Source organism: Gymnoscopelus braueri (genome assembly GCF_963280865.1).
Source record: "Gymnoscopelus braueri genome assembly, chromosome: 9".
Lineage (NCBI taxonomy): Eukaryota > Metazoa > Chordata > Actinopteri > Myctophiformes > Myctophidae > Gymnoscopelus > Gymnoscopelus braueri.
In genome coordinates, this window is record NC_137610.1 from 7348190 (window position 1) to 7364609 (window position 16420).

General features: G+C 41.6%; 1 protein-coding gene across 4 annotated transcripts in view; it reads left to right on the top strand.

The window, feature by feature from the left end:
• LOC308091233 (FYVE, RhoGEF and PH domain-containing protein 4-like) overlaps positions 1-16420 on the top strand; it is a 134103-nt gene that overhangs the window by 79937 nt on the left and 37746 nt on the right. For all 4 annotated transcript variants that reach the window (XM_080436680.1, XM_080436681.1, XM_080436682.1 and 1 more), the window contains one exon: positions 14731-14901. In XM_080436680.1, the coding sequence (XP_080292806.1) occupies positions 14731-14901 (171 nt within the window). The remainder of the gene's footprint in view (positions 1-14730; positions 14902-16420) is intronic.

A 16420-nucleotide genomic window follows, 5' to 3' on the forward strand; every position in this document is an offset into this window, starting at 1 on the left:
ATGGCTGCTAATTTGCATGGAGTTCTGTCAGTTTCTGCCAGCTAGTTTTAATGACAGGATGCCAGACAGAGAGAGAGAGAGAGAGGGAGAGGGTGAGAGAGAGGGGTAGAGAGAGAGATTGAAATAAAATTAAATTATGGTACTGTATGTAAGCTAGTTTTTTTTCCCTAGGTTTCAATGTGACAGCTCTGTTTTCCCTTTTAATTGTACATAAATCTTTTAGTTCTGATTGTTTTTATTTGACACTTGCTTTGGCGATGTAAACGTATAGCCTACACGTTTTTGTCATTGCCAGCAAAGCTCCATTGAATCGAATTGAATAGAGAGAAAGAGAGAGTTCCCATGCTCTCTCTCTCTCTCTCTCTCTCTCTCTCTCTCTCTCTCTCTCTCTCTCTCTCTCTCTCTCTCTCTCTCCGTCTCATACAAACAGACTGGCTGTGGTCTGAATACCTACAGGAGGTGATTTACAATAGAGAAGCTGGTGTTTGACACAGTTTATAACAACCCCAGGAGAGAGCCAGTTCAGTTCGTTCGCCTGTGTGGAAAAGTGAACCCTCTGCTGCTGCAATCTCATCTCATGAATGGAGCTGTGTGTGTGTGTGTGTGTGTGTGTGTGTGTGTGTGTGTGTGTGTGTGTGTGTGTGTGTGTGTGTGTGTGTGTGTGTGTGTGTGTGTGTGTGTGTGTGTGTGTTGTGTGTGTGTGTGTGTGTGTGTGTGTGTGTGTGTGTGTGTGTGTGTGCGTGTGTGTGTACAACGATGTACAAAAACGAATTTCACCCACTTTTTTACCTTGTAAACCTGTGATGTGACAATAAAACTGATTCTGTGTGTGTGTGTGTGTGTGTGTGTGTGTGTGTGTGTGTGTGCGTGTGCGTGTGCGTGTGTGTGTGTGGTATAATTTGAGATATAGAGATTGTGAGGACCATTTCCTTGGTACCTCACAAGAGAAATGGTTATTTCGTGGTTAAAACAGATTTGGGGAGTTAGGCTTTCAATTAGGAAAAGATTGCGGTTGGGTTCAGGGTTATGATTAGACATAATATGAAGGCTGGGGTTGGAGTGATTTCTTATTAGTTGTGCGACAGTGTCGTGCACCGAAAATAGACGCTCTACTTACATTATTAGCTTGTACTTAGGCTATATTCGGCTTTAGGGTTAGGTTCAAATTGACCCCCATAAAACATTGATTTACTCTCAAGCAGTGGTGGAAAAAGTACTCAAATCTTTTACTTAAGTAAAAGTATCAATACTGCAATGTAGCAGACCTCTGTTACAAGTAAATGTCTGGAATAAAAACATTACTTGAGTAAAAGTACAAAAGTATTGGTATCAAAATATACTCAAAGTACCAAAAGTAAAAGTACTAAAATGCTTGAAAATATCAGATCTACAAGCTCACAACGCGTCGCGGTGCGACACGTTGTGAGCTTTTAGATCGGCTATTTTCAAATAGCCTAGGTATAAAATAGGGCTAAAGCGGTTAATGTAGGTTTTATATTGTAATCATTTATATCTGCAAAGTAACTAGTGACAAAAAAAATCAAATAATTGTAGTGGAGTAAAAGTACAATATTTGCGTCCGAGATGTAGTGGAGTAGAAGTAAAAGTACTGAAAACTGGAAATACTCCAGTAAAGTAAAAATACCTCAAAATTGTACTTAAGTACAGTACTTGAGTAAATGTACCTAGTTACTTTACACCAATGCTCTCAAGTATAGTAATACACGTGTGTGTGTGTGTGTGTGTGTGTGTGTGTGTGTGTGTGTGTGTGTGTGTGTGTGTGTGTGTGTGGGGTGGGGGGGGGGGGTGTTGTTGTTGTCACGATATGTGGGTTGAGTCTCCACATTCGTGCCAAAAATGTACATTATGAGGTGGAGAAGTCGTTCCTGGATGCTTCCCTTATTGTCCTTAATGTGGCCGTGGTGGGAGGAAGCCAGGCACATAATCAGGAGGAATTCCTGAGGCCGGGGCCGTTTTAAAGATTGATCATAATTTAAGGGACGTGTTTAGAAAGTCCCTCTGCTGCACGGAGCGTGGGACCAGTTCAAGGCAGACAGTCACTTACAGTTGTTAGCCTTTAATTAGGGTCAGGACTGGGCAAAAATAGGAGCCGTGAGTGTATGATTCTGTGGCATTTGTCCCTCCTAGATTGGGTTTTAGATAAAGATCACTGTTCAGTAGATGAAATGGAGGGGTTGTGAACGGCCATAGTGGATGTATAGTTAACTTATTCTGCCCCCCCTACGCCCCTCCCCCCTTGCCATTTTTATACCAAAGTTATATCCACCAGTGGTGTAAAGTAACTAAGTACATTTACTCAAGTACTGTACAATTCTGTATTCTGTATCAAGTATTTCCAATTTTCAGTACTTTTACTTACCACTACAGCTCAGAGGCAGATATTGTACTTTTTACTCTAATAATTTTGTGACTAGTTATTTTGTTGATTTGCATCATTATTACAAAACATAACTTAACCACTTCAGCCCTATATACATTTAGGCTATTTGAAAATAGCCGATCTACAAGCTCACAATGCGTCGCATCGCGACGCATTGTGAGCTTGTAGATCGGCTATTTTCAAAAGATTTCTAGAGATTTTATACATATGAAAACACGTGAAACGGGACCTTCAGCACAATTAGTACCTTCTACTTTTGGTACTTTAAGTACATTTTGATACCAAAACCTTTGTACTTTCAAGTAAATTTTGAATTCCGGACTTTAACTTGTAACAAAGTACTTCTACTGTACATTGCCGTATCGACACTTTTACTTAAGTAAAGAATTTGAGTACTTTTTTTCCACCACTGATATCCACTATATGTTTTCATGGTGCTGGCTGCTGTTTATAAATAGAACGGGTACACTGTGTGTGCATGCTGTGACACATTGGTTTATTGTGATTCACTGAGGAATGCAGTCATTCATGAGTCGTGCATTTGAGTTTCTATTTTACTTTCGAGGAGGAGGAGGAGGGTGTTGGGCATCAGAAACAGAATGAAATATTATGTTTTCGATGAAAGTTAACTTTCCGCTATAGGCATTATTTGGGCCGGCCAACATGGACGCCAACATTCAATTTTTGGTTAAAAAGTTACAGATCTGTATTCTGATAGTAATCATTGCTATATAGAGCAGTGGTTCTCAACCTGTGGGTCGAGACCCCCACATGATTTTGGGGGGGGGGACCCAGATGACAGGGAAGTGACAATTTAAGGACTTTTAAGACCTTTTTAATACCTAAAAAAAATGTAAATAAAAGAAAGATACCATTAGCTTACTGCATCAGTAATCATCAAACGATACTATAAAAACTGATCAAACATCGGCCAAATTGTCAAATAATATAAGAAAGAGGCCAAAATTGTGAAAATAGCCGATCTACATGCTCTATCTGTGGAACCGAGTCAAACTAAAAGTAATGCCTCAACTCCTACATTCCACGTGCTTGTCAGGGTGGGGGGTCCCCAGTTCAAATATGATTATTGTGGGGGGGTCACGGCCTGAAAATGTTGAGAACCACTGCCATAGAGTGTTTGTTCAGTAACAGGAGTCTCCCTGTGTCTCTCCAGCTCTTTAATAAAACAGAAAATACATTTTCAAGTGCCTTGCCCATTTTAGTCAATCAGGAGAGAGTGCCCGTTTGTCAGCTTAAATTTTTTATAGTGTTCCAGTTCCGATGTTGTCTGCTCATTCATTTGTGTCATAACGTGTTTATCCTGCATCCTGTACGAGTCGTTTCTCCTGATTGAATCAAATTTGTATAATCCTGACCTGAAAATACATGTTCTATTTATTATAGAGCCGGAGAGACAGGGAGACCGGTGTTACTGCACAAATACTCTATAGCAATGATTACTATCACAATATAGAGCTATTTAACACTTATTTTAAAAACGTATTTAACTGAACACTACACCTTGTTACTGTAGCACATAACCCATTAAGACCGGGAACGCATTTGTGTCTTTTTTTTTAGATTTCTTTGGGCTATTCAAAAATAGTAGATCTACAAGCTCATAGCGCGGCACCGAGTGCCGCGCTATGAGCTTGTAGATCTGCTATATCTTTTTTAATCGTGAACATTTTTGCAAATCTTTGAATATACTTTTTTAAGCAAACATTTTTCACTCTGTTACAACTTCTTGAGACCAAACCAAATACATATAATTTTTTTGAAATTATAGCAACATGAAGTTTTTCAAAAAACTGTAAGGATTTAGAAGACATTTGTAGAATCCCCAGAAGCAAAGATTTGAGTTACAAATGTTCGCTTTAAAAAATATATATATTCAAAGACCCACGATTTTCCAAAATGTTTCCAAAAAATAGCCAAAGAAATCGGAAAATGTCACACAGATGCGTTCCCGGTCTTAAAGGGTTAAACTACTTTATCAGATGCACTGTGCTGTTCCTGCATTCATCCTTATATCATAGTTTGCTAAAGCATCATTTATACTCCCATCATGCAAGAGTGTCACTTGCCAAAAAGAACAGAAAGTAGTCACAACGGACGAGTGATACATCTACCAGCTATCAATAGATCTACAAGCTTACACCATGTCATGTGGTGTGAGCTTGTAGATCGTTATAGTATAAACCAACTAGGCTGAGAATGCTTCTGTGTTTCCATCTCATTCAACCATTGCTTACATAACTAGCTTTTTTCTGTTACTGTCATGATGCCTAGGAAGTAATTTGCCTGCAATTTGTGACCAAGTTCTTCATCCATCAGTTTGCTCCACCACCAGTCGCTTGTATTTCGTTGCTGTCCGGCAGAAACCATTTTGACAGTGTGTTGGTAAAAAAAATATTGAACCATTGAAAAGCATTGCAAATTTCCAAATGTTCTGCTAAACCAGCGAAGTCCACCGGAGTAAGCTGGTTTAGCTGACTCCAGGCTCCACCCCCTTTTGACCTCCAACCTCATTGTGAGCTTGGAGGTCCATTCAGCTGTTCTTATCAATGATGAACAAAACCTCCTAACTCCTAACTAATGAAGTCAGCTGGTTCCTGCCGGACAGCAGAGATATCCACATCAGTTCAGGGAGCTTTTACAGATTTTAGCAACTCACTCATCATTGCAACAAATGCAACATTTTGTGACATGTTGAACAGATTTGAGCTGCAGTATATGAGTATCTGGAGATGACAGCTTTGGCTCTATCCTTCATTGTAATCTTGCTACTGTATGGGATCAATGTTCAGATCATTTATTGCTCCCCGTTACATGTTTGTTGCACCCTTTGTAAATCCATTAATTTAAACATAAATACTGAGGAATTAATGTTTCACGGAACTGTGTGTGTGTGTGTGTGTGTGTGTGTGTGGGTGTGTGTGTGTGTGTGTGTGTGTGTGTGTGTGTGTGTGTGTGTGTGTGTGTGTGTGTGTGTGTGCGTGCGTGCGTGCGTGCGTGCGTGCGTGCGTGCGTGCGTGCGTGCGTGCGTGCGTGCGTGCGTGCGTGCGTGCGTGCGTGCGTGCGTGCGTGCTGGTCTTTGCTTGTTGCGAGGCACAGGGTCCTCCAGTTAATAGGCAGCAGACTACTTTCTTGAAACCACACACTGACAACGTTAAATAGTATTGTAGTGGTTATAAATCTACGCATTGTAATGTTGTGTTCAATTAATAGCCTAATCATTTTTTATAGTAATGATTAAGGCTTTTAAACAGCCACAATGGCCAGCAATATTTATATTTAACGGCCAATTAAGACTCTAGATGGCCAATGGCCGGAATATACCGGCTAATGGAAACCTTTCTATAAATACAGTATGTTCCATAAATGTAAAAGGACAGATCAGTCCTTTGGAGAGAGCACAATCTATTTTTTGAAATGAAAGCGATCAAGATTCATACCACTGGGATGGAAAATCACTCTTCCATGTGAAATAAATAAAGCTATAAATGGGAAGACTGCGTGCATCATGTATCATTGCAAATAAATTAAACTATAAATAGGAACACTGCGAGCATCATGCATGATTGCGGTCATTTATTATGACTTTTGCCTTCAGAGGACCAGCGCAGGCAGACAGAAAATTAACATATATATACAGTAACCTATATCTCTACAGTATAATGTCCCGTGAACGTGGATAAGACGGATCATTCTTTTGCCATTTTCAAAATAGAGGAGATCATACAAGTTAGACGGAACAGAACATCTCTTTACCATGTTCCATCACCGGGGACCAAACAGAGGGCAGACAGATGTATCTGACACACTTTTAAAGAGTGGACACACTGGAAAACAATTTACTCTGATGATAGAGTATACATACAGTCACATGCTGTCTCCACTGTGTGCCTGGCTGCTCTCTGGAGCATAGAGAATAGACACAAAACAATGATTGCTGTAAAGTACAGTACAGTACAGTATCTACAGTAGTATATCGTCTCTGTCGGGTGGAAACCTCATACCGTATGTCCAAAACTGTTACTTTTCAGGATTCAAATTCAAATGTGGCAAAAGTAGCAGATCTACAAGCTCGAAACGCGACGCTTCGCGCCGCGTTTCGAGCTTGTAGATCTGCTACTCTTGACGCCTTTGTGTGACGCTGTAGTACGATCGAGTAGGGCGTTAATTTACGGGAAAAAAAGTTACGAATATGGACATAAGAGGTTTCTGTCCGACAGCAACGATATATACTGTAGTGTACAGTGTATGTGATGCCTCAGTGTGACTCCTTAAAGTGTCCTGCTGTCGCTGTGGGTACGTTTTAAATGGAGACTAATGGACCAATGGACAGCCACTGTGTTTATAGAGTGAGACCACCCACTGCTCTGGCCTTCTGGAAAGATGGCACCGCACGAAGGGTTTACCTGTGTGTGTGTGTGTGTGTGTGTGTGTGTGTGTGTGTGTGTGTGTGTGTGTGTGCGTGTGCGTGTGTGTAGTGTAAGTATAGGATTTTCTTATCTAACAGGTTGCTATTAGTTGTACTAAGTATATTAGTGCTTTAAGCAGTAGGCTGTTGTTAGGTTGTATTAGTTGTATTTGTATTATAGTATTTGTGTTTGAAGCAGTAGGCTTAGAGCTGTTGAGCAGTTAAGCAGGCTATAACCCAATCAAGTGCCTTGCTAACTCATCTGGTGTAGTGTAAGTATAGGATTTTCTTATCTAACAGGTTGCACAACTCCCCTTATTCGTTCTCTACACCGGCTCCCCGTAGCGGCTCGCATCCAGTTTAAAACCCTGGTGATATAGCCTATACCAGTGATGTCAAACTGGTGTTTCGCGGGCCGTTTCTGGCCCGCGACGTCGTCAAATCTGGCCCGCGAGGTGATTTGAAAAAACGGCATTTAATACTACCTCTAATGGAAAAAAAAGGAGAGAGAAAAAAAAAGGCAGAAAAAAACGCCAGCGCCCAGCAGCTCCTTACTGAGGCTGCCTGGGGGGTTGAATACTGGACAAACTTGTTATGTGAGAACAATGACCAAGCCGTGAAGCCACAGCCAAGGTCATTAACATACAGAGGACCATCACCATTCAACTCTACCTGAGAGAACGCTTTTTCAACAGCATCACAAATCCGGTAAAACACCATTGTATGGAGAAGTATATCTCTGCTGTTCGGCCGGAACCAGCTAAATCCAAAATGGTAATTGTTCAGGAAATGAAAAACAAAATATCAATTTTTCAGAAAATGAAGAAAACCTTATATTTTTAAAACAAAGCAATACTGCCTCATCAAACTTGGTATTGTGACTTTATATATTAGCAGATACTTGCATGTGTCATTATATTATCACCACTTTACCCAAATCCAGTGCAAGTGGAGTTAGGAGGTTTTGTCCATCATTGATAAGAACAGCTGGCAATGGATCTCAAAGCTCACAACACATCACAACGCATTGTGAGCTTGGAGATCAGCTATTTATGGTGAGCGCCATCCTCATATACTATAGATCAAGCTGAATTCTGTACTTAAACAACTTTTATTTTAACATGCATTGTAAACAACCATGAATCTAACTGTTACCACTGTTGTTCTTCTACAGTTGAGTGCAACAAACAATTCTGCCTCAATACTCAATCATGTATTTAACAAAAGCGATCATGGCACACCAACAATAAAAAAAATGGCATATAAATACAAAATACATTCATGAAAAATAGAATCTTTAGCCTATCAAATCTGTAGCCTACTGCACTAACAATAACAACCACAGTTGAATTTACCTATCATATACCTATCAACATTTTATTATCACACTGTTGTGTGTTGTGTGTTGCGTGTTTCTTAGTGCTTTAGATTGTCATAAAAGCTGTGAAAGTCTTTTGGCATGATCTCCTTGAGCTCTTGGAGATGTTTGAAACAAACTCCTGCACACACTTATTCTCTGTCCATTAACATTTAAAAAGAAAACACGAGCAGATGACCTTTGTGAAGACACCTTCTCCTCTTTACTGGGGTGACATCTATCAAACCTTGCACATACATTCTCTTCTCTTCCCAGTTTATGTTCTCCCAAAAGCATTGAAAAATCTTCTCCCTGTCTGCCTCATACAGAGCAGAGCTTCTCGAGAGCCTGAGGCGTCAGAGGCGCTTTTTAATACTTTTCATATGTTATTATTAAAAAAAATAATACACAGATGTAGAGGGGGTTCAATAGCGTTGATTTATGAAAAAAAAAAAAAACTGAAAAAGGAGTTAGCTGGTCCCGGCTGGACACTGACGATATGTCAGTTGCGTCTCTCGATCATCTGCAGTAGAGAGTGGCTGCATTCCTCCCCACACCCCGCCCCCCCCCCCACCTCCCCCCACTTTGTAACCAGTGTTGCTGTTCTAATCTTGAAAACTAGAATCCATTTGTCAGAGGGTGTGACATTAGTAGGATAACCAGCGATAGTTAAGAGACTGTGCAGGGCAAAATAATTAACACCAGCTGTGAACGCTTGACTGTGTGTGTGTGTGTGTGTGTGTGTGTGTGTGTGTGTGTGTGTGTGTGTGTGTGTGTGTGTGTGTGTGTGTGTGTGTGTGTGTGTGTGTGTGTGTGTGTGTGTGTGTGTGTGTGTGTGTGTGTGTGTCTTTCTGAAATTAAACTGAAAGCAATAACTTCTCCAAAACGAAGGAATGGCAGGTCTGATGGACAAGAAATAAATAATCCTTTTGCACATCCGTGTTCTGTTCGTTTGTAAACAATGATCTAAATGGGAAGTTTATTTCAGCAGCTAGAATGTGACACTTTTAGTCCGTTTTTTGGTGCGCAACACAGCCCTCGTTTAAGTGAATTGCTTTCACCTGCTGTTGCTGTGCGTTGTGTGCGCAACAGGGCATATCTCCGCCAAGCCAGGGTGACCTACCCAGGCCCATGAAATTCATATGCAGGCATAGTAGCCAATTAGAATGAAATCTGCAAAAACTGACTCATATACTGATACAGAACCATATTATCGTTGGAAATCTTGTATGTTCCTTTTTTTTATTATTATTTAAAACAATTTAAAATCGTGAAAATAGCCAAATTACAACACCAAAGGCCAAGTGGCCTTGTCCCTAAAATGACGAAATTCCAGGCCTGAACTGCAGACATTATATTGCCTTTTGTTAGGCTATTCAATGTTAGTTTTAATTTCTTGAAATCATATTTATTTAATTTGCAATACTTCAACTGTATGGCATATTAAGGTTTTGAGACATATTGTATTATATTACTACACAATAGTAAATAAATAATTCTAAAAATATGCTTTAAATAACTGATCTAAGGATTATAGTTATGATAAGTGTTGCCATAATCTTGTAGCTCTACAACAGAGGCATAGCCATGACAGCAATGGTACAAAATAATATTTAAGAAAATATATATATGTATTTTTTAAATAATCATTTTCAGCCATTCGGCCAAATGTTTCCTATATTCGGTATTCGGTTACGGCCAAGAATTTGATATACTGTAGTTATAGCAGTGACTAGTGGAGTAGAGTAAAAGTACTGGAAATACTCTAGTAAAGTAAAAAATACCTCAAATCTTTACTTAGGTACAGTACTTGAGTAAATGTAATTAGTTACTTTACATCACTGTTGTTCTATAAATCTAATTATTTAACCACCCACACACATTACCAGGTATTGTTTAACTTCAAATTGAATTATTCTACTTAAAATGGTTTATTATTATTATTATTATTATTATTATTATTATTATTATTATTACAAATTGCATTGTTTGTTTTTAATGTCAATAATTAAAGTAGCTATTCTTCTTAATACATTTTTAAAAAAAAGTGATATGCATAGTTAGTAGCAGTGTCTGAGTGCGTGTGAGCGCGCATGTGCGTCCGCAACTGGTTCCGGCCCCCATCAAGTCACCATTTGACCAATCTGGCCCTCACCCCAAAATGAGTTTGACACCCCTGGCCTATACTATAGGGCAGTGAAAGGAACAGCTCCTTCTTACCTCCGGGCTAATGGTCGAGGCTTACACCCCTGCCCGACCACTTTGGTCTGCCGCCTCGGGGCGACTGGGGTTTCCCCGTCGCTCAGTGGTCCTTCTGGTCGATCTACGCGGTCACAGCTTTTTTTTTCTGTTCTGGCCCCACAGTGGTGGAATGAACTCCCCACTGACGTCAGGACAGCAGAGTCACTGCCCATCTTTCGCCACAGGCTGAAAACCCACCTCTTCAGGAAACACTAACCTGACCCTTCCACTTAGCCTTGCCTACTTGTTGTCAAAAATTTGTACGAGCTCTTGTTTTATTGGATCTTGTTTATTTTGATACACTTATTGGTTTTAGCTCTTGTTCATTTGATTTTGTTACTTTTACCTTAGCGCTAGGTATACGACTTAGTTGCTTGTTTTAGAAGAGAATGCACTTATGGTGATTAGTAGTTTTCTTGCCTACCTACAGTATGTTGAATGCACTTATTGTAAGTCGCTTTGGATAAAAGCGAAATGACCGTAATGTGTGTGTGTGTGCGTGCGTGTGCGTGTGTGTGCGCTATTTAATCCCTCAGTACTGCAGTCAGCTGATTGGCTGAAGCCTGACATTACCAAGAGAGTCAAAGGAAAACCACCTAAGTGGAAAAAAGCGGCACTCCAAAATAAAGATTGCAAGACAGTGGCTCAGATGTGGTTTCTCATTTTATTGAGATGCTAACATGTTTCGGCCGCAGCCTTCCTCAGAGCAGATTAGGTTAAGAAGTGATACTGGGGGTACATGCCCTTCTTTTAAACAAACACAAATCATCCCCACCTGTGTAGGGGGGGAGGTACTAGCTTGTCAATCAATCAATTATACAATATCACTGTCATAGTCAGAACAGCAGTTCACAACAATATCAGTGCAAAAGTCACAGATCATGGAGGAATCACAGACATCAATTACATTTCTTTTTTGCGACATCACACTAGGAATGAGGAGTTCATCCAAAAAGCACTGAAAGGCCACAACAGGGACTCACACGTCAGGGAGACTTAGGACATAAGGAAAGAAAAAATTATTAATTTCAGATTATAATCAGGTTGACAGTACACATTGTTTATCTATAAAAGGTTGACAGTACACATTGTTTATCTATAAAAAGGGTTTGTAGGAGAAATCATCATTTAGGCCATTTGGTTGCATGGTGTTAATAGATCCAAAACATTTCTCTCTGAGAAATGAGCTGTCAATCACTGTGTGTATGGTGAGCTGTCAATCACTGTGTGTACGATGAGCTGTCAGAGAAATCACTTTTTATGTTGATAATGCATCAGGCCAGTGGTTCCCATTAACCCCCCCCCCCCCCCTCTTATATCTGACAAAATCTGAGACCGTCACACACGTACGTGTTTTAGACATGTGCCCTTATGCCCTATATACTTCAAATACAATGAATAGCAAAAATAGCCAATCTACTAGCTTACAATGCAGCGCCAGTGTTGACTTCGTTGGCTAAAACTATGACGAACATTTTTCGTCGACTACCTTTTTACACTGACGAAAACGAAATAAAAACGAAATAAAAACTAAGCTACGATGACTAAAACTAGAATAAAATGTTAGTGAGGGACTAGTGGAGAAGAGATCCAGTAGAACTAAAAAGATCTACAAGCTCACAACGCGTAGCGCTGCGAGTGTTAAATCAGCCATTAGGACGCCATCAAGGCACCGCCGAAATACATTTTAGTCGACTAAATCAACCGTAGATTTAGTCGACTATAATCTTATGATATTTAGTCGACGAAACTAGACAAAAACTAAAACATTTCAGATAGCTAAAATATGACTAAAACTAAATGGAATTTGAATCAAAAGACTATGACTAAAACTAAATAAAAATGTGCTGTCAAAATCAACACTGTGCAATGCATGATATGTTTTTTTGATATTGATATGATATTTTTTTCCTCTGTGACAATAATGACATTCCCCAAAGAGGGATGCCAAAAGGGATGGAACAATGTTATTACATGATGTTACATGTGTGAGTTAGCCAAGTTAAAGTTACATGATAGTAGATGTATATATATATAAGTTGGACTGATATCACATTGAGAACATACTGTACAGGCGGACAGTTGATGAAAGCAAGATATGGCTTCTGTCGGGTGGAAACCTCATATCGTCCAAAACTGTTACTTCTCAGGATTAAAATTCAAAAACAGCTAAAGTAGCAGATCTACAAGCTCAAAACGCATTGCTTCGCGCCGCGTTTCGAGCTTGCGGATTTGTGTGACGCTGTAGTGTGATCAAGTAGGGCTTTAATTCACGAAAAAAACACAACGTTAGAATGTGGAGATAAGAGGTTTCTGACCGACAGCGACGATATGATTTTGTCCAGCATCAGCATGTTTAAAATGTTGGACTACCTCCAGATAAACAAGGCCTAACACCCCCCCCCCCCCCCCCCCCCCCCCCGCCCCCATGTGATCTTTGACGTCCCCCACAAGGGGCCCCGGACCGCCAGGTTAGGAAACACTGTATCAGGCTCGATGTCAGCATTGACGTCACAGTCAATGACACAGCATGTTATCTTCCTCTTTCTTTACCCATATTTCAACATCTTTGACCAACAGACACTAACTCATCTATTATACTCTGATGTGTTTATTGCTTGAAAATGGCTTGAAATCATTAACCACTTAAACTCTGTGTACTTTGTTGCCTTGAGTCCCCCAGGGGTCTATACGGGGGCCCCCCTACCCTTACAGGTACTGTTACTTTGACAGTGTGCAAAAGGAACCAAATGGACCCTTGCTCTGAGAGTTACAATGCAGACCCTTAAGGGTCTGTAACTCTGAGAGTGTACAAAAGGACACTTACGGGTCCATTTGGGTTCCTTTTGTACACTCTCACAGTTAAATTAACAGAGGATTTTACAGTGTAGTTTGGGGTCTCAGAGATAAGACATGGAATGAAATGGGGGTCATACATTTTTTTTTCATTTGTTTATTAGGGATGGACAGCATGTATTAATGAACAATACATGCTGTAAATACACAGGATTCAGCAAAAGATGCACATTTTCATCCGTTGCCTTGTGTCCCCAACGTAAAAGCAAGTAAAAACAGAGCATACAGAGTAAAACACATCAATACAATCAGACACCACAAATAAATTACAAAGCAGTAGCGAGTCCAAGACCATGAACATCTTTTTTTATGCATGGTTGCATGATTGGTGCTCTAGTAACACATTTTTTTTTACGTTGAGTTTAAAGTCAGTGAAAGTTGGGACAGTCTGGAATGTTAGTTGGTAGAGCTGTTCCACAACAAACTGCCATGCTGCGCCGACAGGACGTTCTGTCCAAAAAAAAGGCGGGCTGCACCCTCACAGTCCCCTCTAGAGGTTGACCTAGTCCTAAGACCAACATCTGTTTTTCCTTTTGATGAATTCACCCTGGGGAGGAGGACAGAGTCATTAATAAGGTTGTAAGTAAGCCTTGCAGAGCCATGTGGCTCACAGGGCAGGAGCCTATCTCCTGTTTCTGTAGTGTTAGGCAGCTTGATGTACCAGTACACCCCCTGGACATGACGCTAGTATGTCACAGTGACTTCCAACCCCAATCCAACTCTTGATACTGAGTGCCAGGCAGGGAGGCATTGGGTCCCCATTGTTATAGTCTTTGGCAGTGGCGTAAAGTAACTATGTACATTTACTCGAGTACTGTACTTAAGTGCAATTTTGAGGTATTTTTTACTTTACTGGAGTATTACCAGTTTTCAGTGCTTTTACTTCTACTCCACTACAGTTGTAAATATTGTACTTTTGCTCCACTACAATCATTTGAAAAGTTACTTGTTACTTTGATTATTATTGTTATTATTACAAAACATACATTAACCACTTCAACCCTATATACATTTCGGCCATTTGAAAATAGCCGATCTACAAGCTCACAATGCGTCGCATTGTGAGTTTGCATCACAAACTTTGCAGTTTGCATCACAAACTTTGTGAAATGGGACATTCTGCATAATGAGTCCTTTCAACTTTTGGTACTTTAAGTACATTTTGATATCAATACTTTTGTACTTTTACTCAAGTACATTTTGAATTCCATACTTTTACTTGTAACAGTGTGTTACAAGCAAGAGTGTTTCTGCATTGCAGTATATCGATACTTTTACTTAAAGTAAAAAATGTGAGTACTTTCTCCACCACTGGTCTTTTGTATGACCCGGGGACCAGCTCAGTGGCCTTGTGGTTAGACTGTCCGACCCTTAGAGTTTGGGAGGTCAGGGTAATAACTTGAGCATCACTGAATGAGGCTTCTTTCTCTCTCTCTCTCTGTGTCTCAGCTGTGGGCAGCAGTTCGTCGTGCAGTCAGAGGACTCCTCCCAGCGTCAGAGACTGTCTGACTAGAGCAGAGCGAGCTGCAGGTGGAGGAGCCAGCAGAGAGAAGAGCAGCAGGCCAGGAGTCAATGGAACAGCCTCTGGCAGCAGGCCCACACTGCAGCCCAAACCACAAGGTACCCTGTGTGTGTGTGTGTGTGTGTGTGTGTGTGTGTGTGTGTGTGTGTGTGTGTGTGTGTGTGTGTGTGTGTGTGTGTGTGTGTGTGTGTGTGTGTGTGTGTGTGTGTGTGTGTGTGTGTGTGTGTGTGTGTGTGTGTGTGTGTGTGTGTGTGTGTGTGTGTGTAAGATAAGATGAACCGTTATTGATCTCCAGGAGTAAATTCAGGTGTCATAGCAGCAACATAGTTCACACTGTCGGCTACAAAGATACAGTCTACCATTCATTTTCAGTGGAAGCCGGGTGTATTGGGTGTATCTTTGAAGATACAAAGATACACCCGATATTTGTAGCTGCTTCAACAGCTACAAAGCTACAATTAAGTTGAGCTGGCTTCAACTTCAGATACAAAAGATACAAAGCGACAGATATATGCTGTGTACTAGCTTTGTATCTTTGTACATTTTGTGTGAACGCAGCCATAAGAATGAAATGCAGGAGAGGTTTTGGTGCGGTGTGATGCGGTGTGATGCGGTGTGATGCGGTGTGATGCGGTGTGATGCGTGAGTGCGGTGTGATGCGGTGTGATGCGGTGTGATGCGTGAGTGCGGTGTGATGCGGTGTGATGCGGTGTGATGCGGTGTGATGCGGTGTGATGCGTGAGTGATGCGGTGTGATGCGGTGTGATGCGGTGTGATGCGGTGTGATGCGTGAGTGCGGTGTGATGCGGTGTGATGCGGTGTGATGCGGTGTGATGCGTGAGTGCGGTGTGATGCGTGAGTGCGGTGTGATGCGGTGTGATGCGGGAGTGCGGTGTATGCGGTGAGTGCGGTGTGATGTGATGCGGTGTGATGCGGTGTAATGCGTGAGTGCGGTGTGATGCGGTGAGTGCAGTGTGATGCGGTGTGATGCGGTGTGATGCGGTGAGTGCGGTGTGATGCGGTGTGATGCGGTGTGATGCGGTGTGATGCGGTGTGATGCGTGAGTGATGCGGTGTGATGCGTGAGTGATGCGGTGTGATGCGTGAGTGATGCGGTGTGATGCGGTGTGATGCGTGAGTGATGCGGTGTGATGCGTGAGTGATGCGGTGTGATGCGGTGTGATGCGTGAGTGATGCGGTGTGATGCGGTGTGATGCGTGAGTGATGCGGTGTGATGCGTGAGTGATGCGGTGTGATGCGTGAGTGATGCGGTGTGATGCGTGAGTGCGGTGTGATGCGGTGTGATGCGGTGTGATGCGTGAGTGATGCGGTGTGATGCGGTGTGTTGCGTGAGTGATGCGGTGTGATGCGGTGTGATGCGGTGTGATGCGTGAGTGATGCGGTGTGATGCGTGAGTGCGGTGTGATGCTGTGTGATGCGTGAGTGCGGTGTGATGCGATGCGGTGTGATGCGTGAGTGCGGTGTGATGCGATGCGGTGTGATGCGTGAGTGCGGTGTGATGCGGTGTGATGCGTGAGTGCGGTGTGATGCGGTGTGATGCGTGAGTGCGGTGTGATGCGGTGAGTGCGGTCTAGCCAACACCAACTCGGGACTCCTG